A 15,731-nucleotide genomic window follows, 5' to 3' on the forward strand; every position below is an offset into this window, starting at 1 on the left:
CGAGCCTTGGGAGCATACGAGCCTTGGGAGCATACGAGCCTTGGAAGCACACGAGCCTTGAGAGCATACGAGCCTTGGGAGCATACGAGCCTTGGGAGCATACGAGCCTTGAGAGCATACGAGCCTTGGGAGCATACGAGCCTTGAGAGCATACGAGCCTTGGGGGCACCCGAGCCTTGAGAGCACACGAGCCTTGAGAGCATACGAGCCTTGAGAGCATACGAGCCTTGAGAGCATACGAGCCTTGAGAGCATACGAGCCTTGGGAGCATACGAGCCTTGGGAGCATACGAGCCTTGGGAGCATACGAGCCTTGAGAGCATACGAGCCTTGAGAGCATACGAGCCTTGGGAGCATACGAGCCTTGGGAGCATACGAGCCTTGGGAGCATACGAGCCTTGAGAGCATACGAGCCTTGGGAGCATACGAGCCTTGGGAGCATACGAGCCTTGAGAGCATACGAGCCTTGAGAGCATACGAGCCTTGGGAGCATACGAGCCTTGGGAGCATACGAGCCTTGAGAGCATACGAGCCTTGAGAGCATACGAGCCTAAATATACGAGCCTTGAGAGCATACGAGCCTTGGGAGCATACGAGCCTTGGGAGCATACGAGCCTTGGGAGCATACGAGCCTTGAGAGCATACGAGCCTTGAGAGCATACGAGCCTTGGGAGCACACGAGCCTTGAGAGCATACGAGCCTTGAGAGCATACGAGCCTTGGGGGCATACGAGCCTTGGGAGCATACGAGCCTTGAGAGCATACGAGCCTTGGGAGCATACGAGCCTTGAGAGCATACGAGCCTTGAGAGCATACGAGCCTTGGGAGCATACGAGCCTTGGGAGCATACGAGCCTTGGGAGCATACGAGCCTTGAGAGCATACGAGCCTTGGGAGCATACGAGCCTTGAGAGCATACGAGCCTTGAGAGCATACGAGCCTTGGGAGCATACGAGCCTTGGGAGCATACGAGCCTTGGGAGCATACGAGCCTTGAGAGCATACGAGCCTTGGGAGCATACGAGCCTTGAGAGCATACGAGATGTTGTATACACAACCTTGCGTAAGACGTTGAGCTCAGATGATCTTAGGATCTCTGTTTATTAAGCACACACGCTCATCAGATCAGCAGCACCACTGCAGGAATCTGCATCGTCATCCTATTTCCCTACGCTACGTCCAAGGGGCGTCCGGTATGAGTCCAGAATACAACATCGCTCCCACTGCGAGACGACAAGAAGGTCCACCTGTCGTTGACTTCGCTCAGAAGAATCTTGAGTTAAGGATCTGCAGAAGAAGAGGAAGAAGAGCGGCGGGAAGGTGACGCTTGAGCTAATAAAGAAGATTCAAATTGTTGAATTAAAGCACGAATACCAGATTTCTTGTTGAGTTCAGAAGCTGATTTCCAGGAGTGATCAGCTGGGTTAGGATAGCCTTTCCAATGAACAAGATATTGGATACCACGACCACGTTGACGTTTGTCGAGAATTTGTTCCACTTCGTATTCAAGTCCTTGAGCTGTCGAAAGAGGATCCGGTCGATCGACGTGAAGCTCGAAGTTGGGATCACGGTCCTGATGGGGGCGAAGCCACTTGAGGTTGAAGACGCTGTGTTCAAGATGACGAAAGCGATCTGTCAGTTCGAGATGAACAGTGTTGTCAGAAACAAAGGAGAGGATCTTGAAGGGACCGATGAAACGAGGACGGAGCTTGGGAAAGCTGTCGGTGATTGGAATATTCGTCGTTGAGAGCCACACGAGATCGCCGATGTTGAAATGGTGAGGGCGACGGTGGTGGTCTAGGGTTTGTTCAGTTGAACGAGCCATGTGATCGAGGGCATCGCGAGCTGCTTCCATGTGCACTTGGATGGCTTCGCGAATGTCTTCAGGATCATCAGACGAGTTGGAAAGGTCAGGGAGAGCCAGTTGAGTTTTGACGTTGCGGCCATAAATAATCTCGAATGGCGCAAGGCCTGTTGAACGTTTGACGGAAGAATTGTAATGCATCTCGAAGAGGGGAAGAAATCTGTCCCAGTCATGGTTGACGCGATTGGCACAGTAGATGCGAAGAGCTTCAATCAAGACGGAGTTGAGGCGTTCAGGTCGAGCATTGCCTTGAGGATAGTAAGGCGAAGAATGCTTGATTTTGACCTGCAAGATGTTGAAAAGTTTAGTCCAAAAGGCAGAAGAGAAGATTTTTGCATTATCTGAAATGATTTCGTTGGGAAGGCCTTGGTTGGCGCAGACTTTCGAAACAAAAAGATCGGCAGCTTGTTGAGAGGTGAGAGTCTTCTTGCATGGAGACAGAAAGACACGTCCAGAAAAGTTGTCAACACAAACGAAGATCGAGTCGTAATGAGAACGAGTAGGCGGGAAGCCGGAAACAACATCGATGGAGATTGTAGCAAAACGATCAGACGGAGCTGCTTGACTGTGCGACGGTCCCATCTGTGGCTTGCGATAAGATTTGTATTGGATGCAAGATTGACAGGAAAGGATGTAACGTTCGACTTGTTGACGCATCGAGGGCCAATAAACAACAGGAACAAGAGCCAAATATGTTCGAGAGAAGCCGCGGTGACTGTGAAGGTCATGGGCACGGTATAGAACTTCTTTGCGAACAGATTGAGGAATACAAATGCGTTGTCGGTGAAGACTATCTGTTAGAATCAGGAGATGATTTTCAATGTGAAAATGCTTGTACGATGGGTTGTTTTGAACTGCTTGATAGATTGTAGAAAAGTATGAACACGAGGAATATGCTTGGACGATTGCGTCGTGAAGAGATTCAACGAGAGAAGCATTATCAGCAGGAGCATCGAGAGCAAGGAGATGATGAAAATCTTGATCATCTGAATGTAGGATTGCGTCATCGCGTGGAGGTGCGACGTCGTCGTCGGGATATTGGCGGCTGAGAGCGTCAGGGACGACATTATCGGTACCTTTTACGTGCGCGATCTCGACGATAGAGAATTCACTGAGAGTTTCTAACCAGCGGCGAAGACGACCTTTGAGATCCTTTTGAGTTTGAAAGTACGTGAGAGCCTTGTGATCAGTACGAAGGATGATGGGCTTGCCAAGAAGATAAAATTGGAAGTGGAGAAGCACGTCTTTGATGGCCAAAAGTTCGCGCTCAGTGGTTTGATAATTTCTTTCTGCATCAGTAAATAGGCGACTGTAGAATCCAATGACTTTCTCTTTGTTGTCAGCGTCGTACTGAAGAAGAACACCGCCGAGAGCTGTGTTTGAGGCATCGGTGTGAACTTCTGTTCTAAGCGCTGGATCAAAGTGAGAGAGAATTGGGGAGGAGGTTAACCGGTGTTTGAGAAGATCAAAGGCTTGCTGACACTCGGGAGTCCATTGAAAGACGACATTCTTACGAAGAAGAGCATGAAGAGGAGCGGCAATGTGGGCATAGTTGCGAATAAAGCGACGGTAATATCCGGAGAGACCAACCTTCGCTACCATATGTTGTATACACAACCTTGCGTAAGACGTTGAGCTCAGATGATCTTAGGATCTCTGTTTATTAAGCACACACGCTCATCAGATCAGCAGCACCACTGCAGGAATCTGCATCGTCATCCTATTTCCCTACGCTACGTCCAAGGGGCGTCCGGTATGAGTCCAGAATACAACACGAGCCTTGAGAGCATACGAGCCTTGGGAGCATACGAGCCTTGGGAGCATACGAGCCTTGAGAGCATACGAGCCTTGAGAGCATACGAGCCTTGGGAGCACACGAGCCTTGAGAGCATACGAGCCTTGAGCGCATACGAGCCTTGAGAGCATACGAGCCTTGGGAGCATACGAGCCTTGGGAGCATACGAGCCTTGGGAGCATACGAGCCTTGGAAGCACACGAGCCTTGAGAGCATACGAGCCTTGGGAGCATACGAGCCTTGGGAGCATACGAGCCTTGAGAGCATACGAGCCTTGGGAGCATACGAGCCTTGAGAGCATACGAGCCTTGAGATCTTACGAGCCTTGGGAGCATACGAGCCTTGGGAGCATACGAGCCTTGGGAGCATACGAGCCTTGGGAGCATACGAGCCTTGAGAGCATACGAGCCTTGAGAGCATACGAGCCTTGGGAGCACGAACTGAAGGGGATACAAACTTGTAGCCTTCAAAGAGAGACGCAGATTTGCATGGGTGACGCAGATTTGCATGGAGTTTGAAGCTTTGAAGGCCAGGGAGATGAGGAGCTAATGAGGTGCTTCTGTACGAGTGACCTGCTTGGATCTCATACCCGTCTGCAGCATGTCAGCCCCCATTCAGATAGTTGGTTATCTCCCACTGAAACTAGCTATAATGAAATGGAAACAAGATAATGTATGGTAAACAAGGTATTGTTTGGTGAAGAAGTTGTTTTGGTTCATAACAAATTGAATCACACGATATTCGAGATCGAATTTCTTCAATAGAGTTTAATGATATAGACAACCAATCCCTAGTTTTGCACCAAGAAAATTCTTTTCTTCTTCTCTAAGTTTCTCATCCATTGCAATTGCTGCAAACTTTCCCATCTTGGGAGGATTCCAAGACACGAACCAGGGGGAGGCGTTGGCATTTCTATCCCACCCAACCTTGCCCCTTGCTCTCTTCCATGTGATCTCACTCTCGCAAGCTCTCTTGCATGTGATGTCACTCTCGCAAGCTCTCTTCTACGTGATGTCATTCTGGCAAGCTCTCTTGTATGTGATGTCATACTCGCAAGCTCTCTTGTATGTGATGTCATACTCGCAAGCTCTCTTGTATGTGATGTCATACTCGCAAGCTCTCTTGTATGTGATGTCATACTCGCAAGCTCTCTTGCATGTGATGTCATACTCGCAAGCTCTCTTGCATGTGATGTCATACTCGCAGGCTCTCTTGCATGTGATGTCACTCTCGCAAGCTCTCTTCTATGTGATGTCATACTCGCAGGCTCTCTTGCATGTGATGTCATACTCGCAAGCTCTCTTGCATGTGATGTCATACTCGCAGGCTCTCTTCTATGTGATGTCATACTCGCAAGCTCTCTTGCATGTGATCTCGGATCTGCCAGTGTCATCGGGCTCGACTTTGAAAGGTGGCTCTTTTCTGACGCAATTTTCAAAGGGGTAAATTGAGGGGTGGGGGGGTGGGTGGGTCCTGGAAGGGTTCAGGAAGGTCGAATAGAAGGGGTTCTTGGGGGCAGTGTAATAGAAATTAGGGGGTAGGGGTAGTGAAACGAGTGAATTTATAGGGTACAATGGTGGAGTATGTGGGGTAGGGGGTAGTGGAAGGAAATGAATGTGAAAGCGGTTTACAGCTTGAGAAAGATGGCGGGTGATCTTTAGGAAGGGAGGAGGAGGGACAGAAAATGAAAGAGCAGAGGAGGAGGAGGAGGAGGAGGAGGAGGAGAAGTGAAGAAGGAAAAGAGGAGAAGAAGAAGAACAGGAGGAGAGGTGAAGTCACACACTGACTTCAGAAGTAGAACCAAGGTATTAGGCAGGTGTAAGGGCAGGAAAGGAGGCAGGGAGGAAAGAAAAGAATGAACAGAGGTAAAGTGAAGAAGATGAAAAGAAGGATGGAGTGAAGAACGTCTCACAAACAAGCTCAAGTGAACGGTAAGGGAAGAGATGATAAGAGGTGGATAGAGAAACAAAACGTCGTGGGAAAGTCAGGGGAGGGTTCAGGATGCAAAAGATGTCCAGGGCGGAAAGAGAGAGCAGAGCGAATGATACCAGACGAGTCGATAAATATGAAGAATAGAAGGATGTTGAACGAGGAGAATGGAATGCGAAGACGGAGAAAGTGGTACAAAAAGTAACACCAGCTCATTGCGGGAGGAAATAAACTCATTGATGATAGCACATGAACGCACACGAGTGATGGAATCAAAAGACATGTTCTCTGATGTTTCTACTTCTCATGCTCTTGCCCAGGATGTTTCGCGCTAGAGATGTTCTTGCGGGGGCCCTTCTGTTCGCCTTCAGCCACCATACCGAAGCCTTCATGGGCTCGTCGCTCCCCTCCTTCAAGCTCAGATCCTCCAACGTCATGCGCTGCCAAGGGACTCCCCGACACGGCATTCTGTCCCTCAGGGCCATCGACACTCAGCAGGACAAGTCAGCTCGCACTGCAGTTGAGGAGTTCGTGTCCAACGGGAAGGCAAGGGATTGAACTGGGTGGGGAGGGGTCTGATGAGAGTTGACAGGAGATGAGCCTCTTTGCCAAGGAGCAGCTGTACCTTGATTGCTGTGCCGCCTACAACGTCGATGCAGAATCACTGCTGTCCGATGAAGATTATGAGAAGGTATGCCATGGCTCCGTCGGTCAGCAACCGAGTCCCTCATCCCCCTTCCCCCGCTGCTCCTCCTTGGCATACCATCCTCCTGACGAACTCTGCTGGACCACAGCTGAAGACAGATCTTACCTTCGAGGGATCACAAGTGAGACACCTCTGCTCCCTCCTCGCTCTCTGACCCCCCGCAGGTCATCCTCATGTCCAGAGAGGAGATCAAGTTCATGGTTGCAGCCAACAGGTACAACAAAGGGAAGCCCATCATGAGCGATGAGGAGTTCGACACCTTGCGGAAGAAGGTCAGGAGGAGGATGCGGCTGTGTTGAGCTGCTCACTGTCTCTCAGCTCAAGAACAAGGGTTCCTTGGCTGTCAAGCACGAGGCCGCCTCCTGCAAGCTGGACGAGAGGTCCGCTGCTTCTTCCTGCTGCTCCTTGCTCCTGCTCTGTCTCATCTGTTGGCATCCAGTGGACGCAAAGTCTGCAAGGCCGACATTTTCCCTGACGAGGGCAAGAACGCCCTGCTGTACACTCCTGCCTTGGTGAGGAGATGGAGGGAGGAGCGCGAAGATGGGAAGGAACACGTGGAGAGCGGGAGAAGATAGTGATGAGACAGGAGGGAGCGAGGAAGGACGAGGTCTGGGAGGAGAAGGCAGGGATTGATGAATGGGCTCAGGTATTGACCGCTCTGCTCTTCAACGAATGGGCGTTCTGGTTCAAGGTAAGACTCGTCCTATGTTGTCGCCCTAGCTCGAAGCCGTGGGGTGCTGCTGGGATCGTTAACATGTTCCTCCTTCCAGGGCTGGGACCCCATTCTCTCTCTCGTCCTCGGATCTCCCTTCATCGTTGTTGGCACCTACGTGCTCACCAACTTCATCTACTTCCAGAGCCCCTACATCGCCAAGGCAAGACCCGCCCTTCAACCCTCGGCCCCTACTCTTCACCCCCCTCTCCTCCCATCCCATCTTTTCTCCCTCCCGTCTCCTCATCTCCTCGTCTCCTTTTCCTCTCCACCCTCCATGTCATCTCCTCCTCCCATCCCGAGTAAGGGAGGAAGGCGTCCCGCCAGCACGTGACCGATGGCGGCAGGCAACGTGCCCCTCCTGCGGCACTCCTCAGAACATTTACTTTGGAGACATCCTCTGGGTTTCGGGAAAGCCGGTGGAGAGCTCAGTGCAGACGCAATGCTGCAACAAGGCATGTGGCGTCGAGCTCGTGGCCGACAAGAAGCGCATGATCGTCGAGTCGTTCTCCAAGTAGGCGCCGAAGGCATATGAACCGGACTATTGATAAAAAATCTGCAGCTTTGACTAGATCTGTTCCTGCCCTTCATACCCCGCCCCACTTTTGATCGCTCTCCATTCACACTCGCCCCCCGCCCCCCCCGCCTCCGGATCCGCTTTTTGAGCTTCGGAGGCTGAGCCGCCGCTCTCCCGGCGTTTCACTGTCAGGATGCCACTTAAGAAATAATGAGGGAATGCCAACTGGGTCGCGCACTGCCGCAGGGACGAGGAGGAGGAAGACTGAGAGGGGAGGGGTGGGAACGCACTGAGTCCTACCGTACTGTGACTGCTCCAGGATGATCGGGTTGTACGAAGTTTTGCCTGCTGCCTTCCTCTATGGCCCAATTACCAACACATAAGGAGGTTTTATAATTATCCTACAAAATAAGAATTTAATAAATATTTACCTGCGAGAGCTCTTAGAATTGATCGAGATTGGATACAAAGCGTAAGACAAATTGCTACCAATTTTTATAAAATGTTATTATTTTGTACCAGTATTTGTACCAGGAATTCTGGTACAAGATGAGCGACGACCCCAACACTCAAGCAGAAGACACGCCATGGCGCGAGCGGGGAAGATGATGGCGATGGTGATGGCGAGCGTGATGGCAAGCAGCGCTGTTTGCTTCTCTCCTTCACTCCCATCAATGACCAGGGCGGGACCGATGAGACGGAACGGAAGCAATGTGAGATGGCGGTGTATCGTTCCTTCGGTTAAGATCCTCATGCTGCTTCAGGCCAAGATGCAGTTCGGCGACTTCAAACTTCCTGAAATCAAACTTCCTGACTTCTCCAATGCCTTTCAGCCACAGCCCAAGCCACAGGTAACGCCGACCTCACGTGATGCTCGCTTGACTCCTCCTGCAGGCACAGCCCGCCCAGGCAAAGGCTAGAGTCATCGCAGGCAAGTCACTACTAAAGTGCTTTACTCGCGCCTGATCCGATCTTCAGTCACCGGGAGCTCCGGCATGGTCGGGTCTGCTCTCTGCAAGTCGCTTGAGGCCGACGGATTGGAAATTGTTCCCATCCGTAGGGGTGAGAATGGGCAGCTGCAGGCAAGTTACCCATACAGACAAGACGTGCGATGACGTTTGCTATGTCAGATCTCGAGCGAGGATCTTGCCAACGTGGATGCCATAGTGCATCTTGCTGGAGAGAACGTCGCCACAGGCAGCGGTCCTCTCGGTTGGCTCGGCATCCAGGTTCGCCTCAGCGTCATATCGCATCTGCCGCTGACTCAGCTTAGGCTTGGTCCGAGGCCAAGAAGTCGGAGATCATCAAGTCGCGCAAGGAAGGCACAGAAGCCGTGGTCGAAGCCATCAATGCATGTCCAGCTGGGAAGAAGCCCAAGACACTCGTCTGCGCTTCCGGCGTTGGCTTCTACGGCTACACCACTGAGGATGCGGTCGTGGACGAGAGCTCACCTATGGGGACCGGCTTTCTTGCTGCTGAAGTATGCCCCACTTGGGAAGCTGCTGCAAGCCAAGCGTCTTGCAGAGTGGTGATTGCCAGGCTTGCTCCTGTTCTCAGCAACAACGGAGGAGCTCTCGGAAAGCTCCTGCCCATTTTCAACCTGGGAGGAGGAGGGATCGTGGGCTCTGGGAAGCAGTACTTCTCGTGGATCTCTCTCCGGGACTGCGTCAAGGGTATCCGCTACATGATAGACACTCCCTCCCTCTCTGGACCTGTCAATCTCTGCTCCCCTCAGCCCGTGACCAATGCTGACTTCACGTCTGCTCTTGGGAAGGCTCTTCAGCGACCAACCATCCTTCCCTTCCCTGACTTTGCTGTTCGCCTCCTCTTTGGACAAATGGGAGAGGAAATGCTGCTGGGAGGACAGAGGGCCATGCCCAGCAAGCTTCAGGTTGTTCTCGTGCTCCTAACGCCCTAAATGACTGTGCGGCAGGCGGCGGGATTTCAGTTTCAGGATAATACCATCGATGAGGCCCTTGCTGCTACTTTGAAGTAGGCGTTGAGACATTTTGAAGAAGTTTTGGGAGGTTGCATTTTGTTGAGAGTCTTTAGAGCAAGGAAAGTTATTTATGATTTTAAGACTAGAATACTGCATGAATCACACAGACACCTCAAGCTTCTTGTTTCGCAAAAACAAGATGACCATTTGCTCAGATGACTGCTTCACAGGAGAGTTACACTATAAGGAAATAATTTGCTTTGTCGAACGGAAGTTTGCTATCACGTCATAAAGACAGACTGGGATATTACTGGGACTCCTCTGCGTCTTCTGGTTGCTTCTCAACAGCTTCTTCACCGTCAGCACCTGTGACTATCCGTCAGTTCCACAAGAATTCCATCACTGCAATCACCTTCCGCTGCGTCGCTGTTTTCCGAATTCTCTCCCTTGTTTGCATCTTCGGATTCTTCTTCTTTGCTTTCATCTTCGTGCTCAGAAGCCTCCGCCTGATCTTCCTCTGCATCCTCCATTTTGTCCTCAGAGTTTTCATTGGTTTGGGGATTCTCTTCCGCGGGACTTGTACCATCCTTTTCCTGTTGCTTCTTCTCCTTCTCCTCCTTCGCTTTCTTTTCATAATCGGCTTTTTGCTCAATGCTCAAATCCTTCCACATCTTCCCCAACAACGTTAAGACATGTTTTGGCTCCATGTCGGGATGCTCTTCCTTGACCTTAGCCCTCTGAATGAAAAATTGTTACCCCAAGGCAGAACGAAAAGGATAGTACCGTCTCGGATACGAAGATGATGTATGCGCTCCTAGCTTTCTTGGGTTTATTGCCCTGAGCAGCCTTTTTCTCAGCGTCGAACTGTTCTTTCTGTTCCTTGTATTGGGCCTTCAACTCTTCAGCTCTATCCACCCATGGTTTTTTGGCCTCATCACCAAGTTCCTTCCACATGGCCGCAAGTTCTGCCATTTTCAGAGGCGTCGTATTGCCAGCATCCTTGTGCTCTTGACGCTTGTCCTCAGAAAACAACATGTAAGCAGACAGAGCTCTTTTAGGGCCTTCTTTCTCTTTCTTCTCCTTCTTCTCCTTCTTCCCCTTCTTCTCGGATTTGTCCTTGTCCTCACTGTCCTTGGAGTTGGCATCGGAGATTTTTGCTTTCTTCGATTTACGAGGCTTCTCAACGCCAGATTCGTCAGAATTCTCGCCAGATCTTGCTTCTTTGACAGGGGTAGGAGCCTTGGAGTCATCGTCTGCATTGCGCTTTTTGGATTTGACTGGCTTTGACTTTTGAGCCTGTTCAATCACAACAAAGGTCTCAATGAAAGATTTCGATGGCCCTGAATCCATTTCAGTCAAGAAGCTGATTCACAGACAAGGAAAAGGCAACCTCCTCGAGAGCATTTCTTGATGCCCCAATAGTAACTGGCAGCAGGTGCGCTCTCGCCACACCCACAGTCGCAGGTTACAAAAGATGATTTGTCTGTCATAGAATGGTCAAACAATCGATTGATCAGGAGCAGATATCAAAACCTGGTCCATAAACCTTGACCGATCCTGTTTTCGCTGACATTGTGGCCTGCAATCGATCAGTCACTAACTAACAATGCCATGAGATACGAACGTTGCATTTCACAACAGAGTGCAAAGCCAAAGAAAAACAACGATCGAACATGCCATCGTGTAAAATTTTAAGCATTTGACCTCTCATGTGGTTGCAACATTCTATAAATCAACATGATTCGCGAATGCGACAAGTGTTTTCTATACACTCTAAGAACACAGGAATTCTGAAACTCATGCAAGATCCACGCGTAGCGACGCATCACCACAAACACGACCAGGAAAGTCTAGCTCAAATCGAAGATGTGGAGTCTGACCAGCAGAGAAGAGCTAAGGGCAGAAGGAGCTTGCGAGAATGCAAAGCGGAAAGAATGAGTTATCGAGAGAACGCATGGGGGTGATGGAGGGCGGTGCAAATCGCATGTATGGTAATATGCATATTGGGTCAGAAGGAGGACGAAAGGATACAGCAATGCTCATTCCATGATGAGGGAAGGAGGACATGGAAGGATCTAGAGGTGGTGGCAGCGCAGTCTTTGACAGCATGTCGTCCATGCCGGGTTTGTGGGTTCAAGTGGCGGAAAGGGCGGGAAAATCTTTTCAGTGGAGATAAATTAAAACTAGTTTTTGTTCTACAAATAGATGTTGTTTTTGTACAGAACTATGTAGAGAGCCCTCTAGTTTTGCTAAAGAAAAATTGTACCAGGACTAAATATTTTTATACAAATATTTTAGTTATGTCGTGCTTCTCGAATAAATGGTACATTGCAAAAATACATTTATTAAAAAAACCGAAGATGAACTCCCGCGCCGAAAGATCCCTTCAGATGATCACCGGTGATTTTGAGTGAAAACTTAGTGGACCGGTACAGGGATACTCATTCCAGGAGACCACCGGTGGGTCTAAGTGCATTCGAATGGGTGGAAAATAGGTGGACCTGTACCGGTTCAAAGATCAAATAAAACCACCGGTACACTTGAGACATCCGTGTATACGATCACACCCCTGCTTTGTACCGATAAAGAGGGGAAATGAATGGGGTAGGTACTGTAGTGGCATATTGGCGGGGGACTTTCAAAACAACATTTTGCATTTCGTCAAAGCGAGGAGGGGACCAAGGCAAGGACAAGAGCAGGAGCAGCAGGAGCAGCAGGAGCAGTAGGATCAGTAGGAGCAGTAGGAGCAGTAGGAGCAGGAGCAGTAGGAGCAGCAGGAGCAGCAGCAGCAGCAGCTGGCGGAGGAGGCGGAGGGAGCAAGAACAGCCAATTGAAACATCACGAAGTGACACACGAACACGAAGAAAAGAAATCAAGTGGAGGCTACAACAAAGGCGACTATAAGAAGAGCCAGAGCGAGACGAAGGAACAATTGCCTCCTGAATTACTGCTGCAAACAGGAAAAGGAAAGCGCCGGGCTGTCATGTTCACAGCTAGTACCCATGAAGCAAACATCTTGTTCGAAGGCATTGCTCTTACCCTGTCATCACTCGGCGCAGTGAAGGGGTTTGAGTTCATCGAGGACAAACTTGTAATCCGACTTGACGAGTTCAGTGGTATCTTGTGCTTGGAGAAGACTGGCGAGCTGAAAACTTGCGAGCCGTCTCTGCAATGCGAGGCTGAGGATTTGAGGCCCAAGAAAAGGAGCCGCTACGGAGAAACTCTACGTGTGTCAACAGTGTGTCAAGTTGCTCAACGGCTGGATGAGGAAAAACCACGATCACGATCAAGAAAGGCTGAGGCTGTAGGGGATGCAGACAGCGTCTCTAACAAAGACGCAAAGCCCCAAGATGTTGTCAGCCAGGGGAGGTCTTTGCGGAGGGGCGTGAGGCAGATGCAGCTGGATGAAAAGCTGGCGAAGCAGCTGCAAATGGAGGAGGAGAAGTCTGCGAGGCAGCTCAAACCCAAGTGACTCGCTGGCGGCTGATTGCTCTTGCTGACAAGCCCTCAGGTGGGTCCGCATGAAAGGCGGTGGCGACAGGCCGTCCCCGCGGTGGGGACACACCTGCACTCTGATCAAGCAATCTCCGCCTGTCCTGCTCTTTGCCGGAGGAGAGACCGTTGATGCTGGCGGGACTCCCTCCACTTGCCAAGACTTCTTCGAGTATCATACGGACAGCGACTGCTGGGTTAGTGCGGGTCAAGATACAGCCAGTGGCAGGCGAGACTTAGCTGCGTGTTCTTGATATATTCAGTTTCTGTTTTTGAAGTTTGAATATCTCATGCGCGTTTTGTTCTATGCTTGCAAGCAGAGAATCCCCTTGACTGCTGTGTGGCAGGTCCTTCCATAGTTCCGTGCTGCTTGAAAACAGCAACGGGAGGATGCTGGTTGTGTTCGGAGGCGAGAGAGCTCACGAGCAGGAGAAGCAGGTGCTTAGTCAACCCTCCCCTGCGATGGACTCCGCCTGACCTCTGACAAGATGCTGTCGGATCTGATGATCATGGACTTGGACGAGATGGTCTGGTTCCGACCCAACGTCACAGGAGTCGGGCCGTGTGCTCGCAGTGGGCACAGCTGCGTGCGACTAGGTGAGAGGAGGGCAGGGAGGAGCGCGGCAGTGATCGCACTTCAGAGCAACACTGCATCGTATTCGGGGGCTCCAATGGGGACGAGTACTTCAACGATGTCTATGTACTGGACACGACGCACTGGAACTGGTGACTGACCTCGCTGGAATCGTCTCCCTGATACAAGGGGACCAGGTTTCAGCCGCCTATCTTGGGGAACAGCCCGAGTCCTCGGGGCTACCATGCTGCCGTCGTGCATGACAGTAAGATGTACGTAGTCGCAGGAGACTCGCGAAATGGGGGTGAGTCAGAGAGTCGCTCTGAGATCCCCGGTGGGGTGGTTGAACTATCCCTGACAGCGCTGTCGGATATCCACTGCCTTGACCTCTTCACGTGGGAATGGAGCGAGATCAAACTGACGGGAGACAAGCTGGATGTAGCTCTTGCTGCCCCCTTCTCTTGTGCCCTAGGAGCTGACGTAGGATGCAGCCCGCCTGTGGGATGTGCGCCACTGTCAGCGGTACTTGTGATGTGCGCAGGAGGAGCATGTGTGACCCTTGGACACAGGCAGTCAAATCCTCGTCCATGGTGGTTGGGGCAAGAACGGGAAGTTCAGATCAGGTCAGGAGCTCTTAGAGAGTTGCGATCCCCTCCAGCTGAGCTGCTGAAACCTACAGGGAAGACCTTCCTGATGATCGATACCGAAGATTTCAAGGTGAGAGCAGATTGTTCACCTGGCTGTGGGCTGACGGCTGTTGGTGTCAGTGCCGAGCTGTGATCGCTGATGGAGATGCTCCGTGAGTTGTCAAGACAGCTCGACTTGTGTTGGGTGATTTCTCAACGGACAGCAAGGAGTGTGCTGGGCACACTTTGACGGCATACAGCAACGGCAGCGCTCTGTTGTTTGGAGGACAGGTCTTTCTGTGAGATGTGCTGTGTTGCTCCTCTGACGGGTATCGCTCAAGGATTCTGATGAGACCTGTCTGAACCAGGTGATCTTCTTGATTCGCTTCCTCCTCGTCCTCGTCCTCCCTGCCTCCTCCTTCTCACTTCCTCCTCCTCGCTTCCTTCACCCCCTCGCTTCTTCTTCCTCCTGCATGCTTCTTCCTCCTCTTCTCAAGTTTTAGTTCTTCAGGTCATCAGCCTCAGGCTCAAAGATTGAGTGGAGGAAACGGTGCTTCACTATCAGGTTGTGAGAAGATTCTCCGGCAGCCCCAGCAATGAAAACAAACTTAATCTCGTCTCCGTCTCGGCTCCACCCGTCGACTGTCGAGATTTGCCAGCTGAAGTCCTGCTGGGAGGATGCTGATGAGAATGGCAGGCATGTAGGAAGATAGGGAAGGAACAAGGAAGGGAGGGAAACAGGCTGGACGAGGGGAGGGAGGGAGGGAGGGAGGGAGGAGCTACCTGGAGGGGTTTGGGGAGTTCTTCTGAAGGAGAGAAAGTCGAGGAGACTTCAGCCCGTTAGATGCTCGTAGAGAGTCAGCTGGGGTCGGTGCGAGCGTGTCGCCGGCATGGGACATGCTGGGGTTGTCATTCTCCCTCTGCCTGCTCTCAGCCCAGGGCCTCTTGCTGGTGTGAAGTCTCGGGGACGGAAAGCCGAAGCGGGCGGGACTTGACCAGTCGTCGACAGCGTGCGGGAGAGGAGGGGGGTTCCTAATGGAGTCGCGCTGTTCGCTCCTCCAGTCCGGAGATTTGAAGGCAGGAGGAGTCGCGTACCAGTTGCGATCTGATGGGCCGAGAGATCAGGAAGGAGGAGAGGAGAGGGCAAGGAGGAGTGTCGAGGTTGCTGCGGGGGATGGAAAGGAAGACGAAGAGAGGGAAGGAAGAGAACATGGGAGGAGATGAGGGGCACAAGGGAGGGCAGGAGAAGCGGGAGAAGAGGGAGGCACCTTCAGTCTTGTCGTCTCTGTGAGGAGCTTGCGATAGAGAGGATCGTCGGATGGTCTCTATGTAGCCGTCCAGGAGGCTCCTCATGCTCTTGATCTCCTGCGATCGCGCTCGATCCGTCTGCGCGAAGGTTCTGATCCGGTCGACATAGTCCTCCATCCTCGCCGACAGCTGCCCCCCATGTCAGTTCGCAGCGGAGAACAGTGAGGAGCAGAGGGCAGGAGCAGGAGCAGGAGGAGGAGGAGGAGGAGGAGGAGGAGGAGGAGGAGGAGGAGGAGGAGGAGCAGATGGCAGGAGCAGGAGGAGGACGAGGAG

General features: G+C 51.6%; 7 protein-coding genes across 7 annotated transcripts; 5 read left to right on the forward strand and 2 right to left on the reverse strand.

The window, feature by feature from the left end:
• Positions 1 to 3,593: 3,593 nt before the first annotated feature.
• On the reverse strand, positions 3,594 to 3,956 carry GUITHDRAFT_107550 (hypothetical protein; the record flags this gene model as incomplete). The annotated part of the gene is made up of 1 exon (XM_005833699.1): positions 3,594 to 3,956. One exon carries the CDS (start codon positions 3,954 to 3,956, stop codon positions 3,594 to 3,596), a length of 363 nt encoding a protein of 120 aa, XP_005833756.1.
• A 649-nt stretch (positions 3,957 to 4,605) lies between these two features.
• Positions 4,606 to 5,106, forward strand: GUITHDRAFT_70357 (hypothetical protein; the record flags this gene model as incomplete). The annotated part of the gene is made up of 1 exon (XM_005833700.1): positions 4,606 to 5,106. A coding segment is annotated over one exon (501 nt), but the record flags the coding sequence as incomplete, so codon positions are not given.
• Positions 5,107 to 5,875: 769 nt separating this feature from the next.
• Positions 5,876 to 6,142, forward strand: GUITHDRAFT_107551 (hypothetical protein; the record flags this gene model as incomplete). Its single annotated transcript, XM_005833701.1, has 1 exon — positions 5,876 to 6,142. The coding sequence occupies one exon, from the start codon at positions 5,876 to 5,878 to the stop codon at positions 6,140 to 6,142; it is 267 nt and encodes an 88-aa protein (XP_005833758.1).
• A 37-nt stretch (positions 6,143 to 6,179) lies between these two features.
• On the forward strand, positions 6,180 to 7,520 carry GUITHDRAFT_107552 (hypothetical protein; the record flags this gene model as incomplete). The annotated part of the gene is made up of 7 exons (XM_005833702.1): positions 6,180 to 6,275; positions 6,379 to 6,411; positions 6,455 to 6,562; positions 6,609 to 6,670; positions 6,730 to 6,802; positions 6,937 to 6,981; positions 7,350 to 7,520. 7 exons carry the CDS (start codon positions 6,180 to 6,182, stop codon positions 7,518 to 7,520), a joined length of 588 nt encoding a protein of 195 aa, XP_005833759.1.
• Positions 7,521 to 8,514: 994 nt separating this feature from the next.
• On the forward strand, positions 8,515 to 9,515 carry GUITHDRAFT_157724 (hypothetical protein; the record flags this gene model as incomplete). The annotated part of the gene is made up of 4 exons (XM_005833703.1): positions 8,515 to 8,581; positions 8,687 to 8,748; positions 8,793 to 9,410; positions 9,453 to 9,515. 4 exons carry the CDS (start codon positions 8,515 to 8,517, stop codon positions 9,513 to 9,515), a joined length of 810 nt encoding a protein of 269 aa, XP_005833760.1.
• A 443-nt stretch (positions 9,516 to 9,958) lies between these two features.
• On the reverse strand, positions 9,959 to 10,550 carry GUITHDRAFT_45296 (hypothetical protein; the record flags this gene model as incomplete). Its single annotated transcript, XM_005833704.1, has 2 exons — positions 9,959 to 10,195; positions 10,242 to 10,550. Coding segments are annotated over 2 exons (546 nt in total), but the record flags the coding sequence as incomplete, so codon positions are not given.
• Positions 10,551 to 12,441: 1,891 nt separating this feature from the next.
• On the forward strand, positions 12,442 to 14,513 carry GUITHDRAFT_107555 (hypothetical protein; the record flags this gene model as incomplete). Its single annotated transcript, XM_005833705.1, has 13 exons — positions 12,442 to 12,926; positions 12,970 to 13,011; positions 13,298 to 13,388; positions 13,439 to 13,547; positions 13,592 to 13,676; positions 13,722 to 13,828; positions 13,886 to 13,962; positions 14,016 to 14,046; positions 14,094 to 14,147; positions 14,204 to 14,241; positions 14,292 to 14,323; positions 14,375 to 14,449; positions 14,492 to 14,513. 13 exons carry the CDS (start codon positions 12,442 to 12,444, stop codon positions 14,511 to 14,513), a joined length of 1,248 nt encoding a protein of 415 aa, XP_005833762.1.
• Between the last annotated feature and the right edge of the window lie 1,218 nt (positions 14,514 to 15,731).

This window comes from Guillardia theta (genome assembly GCF_000315625.1).
Source record: "Guillardia theta CCMP2712 unplaced genomic scaffold GUITHscaffold_29, whole genome shotgun sequence".
Classification (NCBI taxonomy): Eukaryota; class Cryptophyceae; order Pyrenomonadales; family Geminigeraceae; genus Guillardia; species Guillardia theta.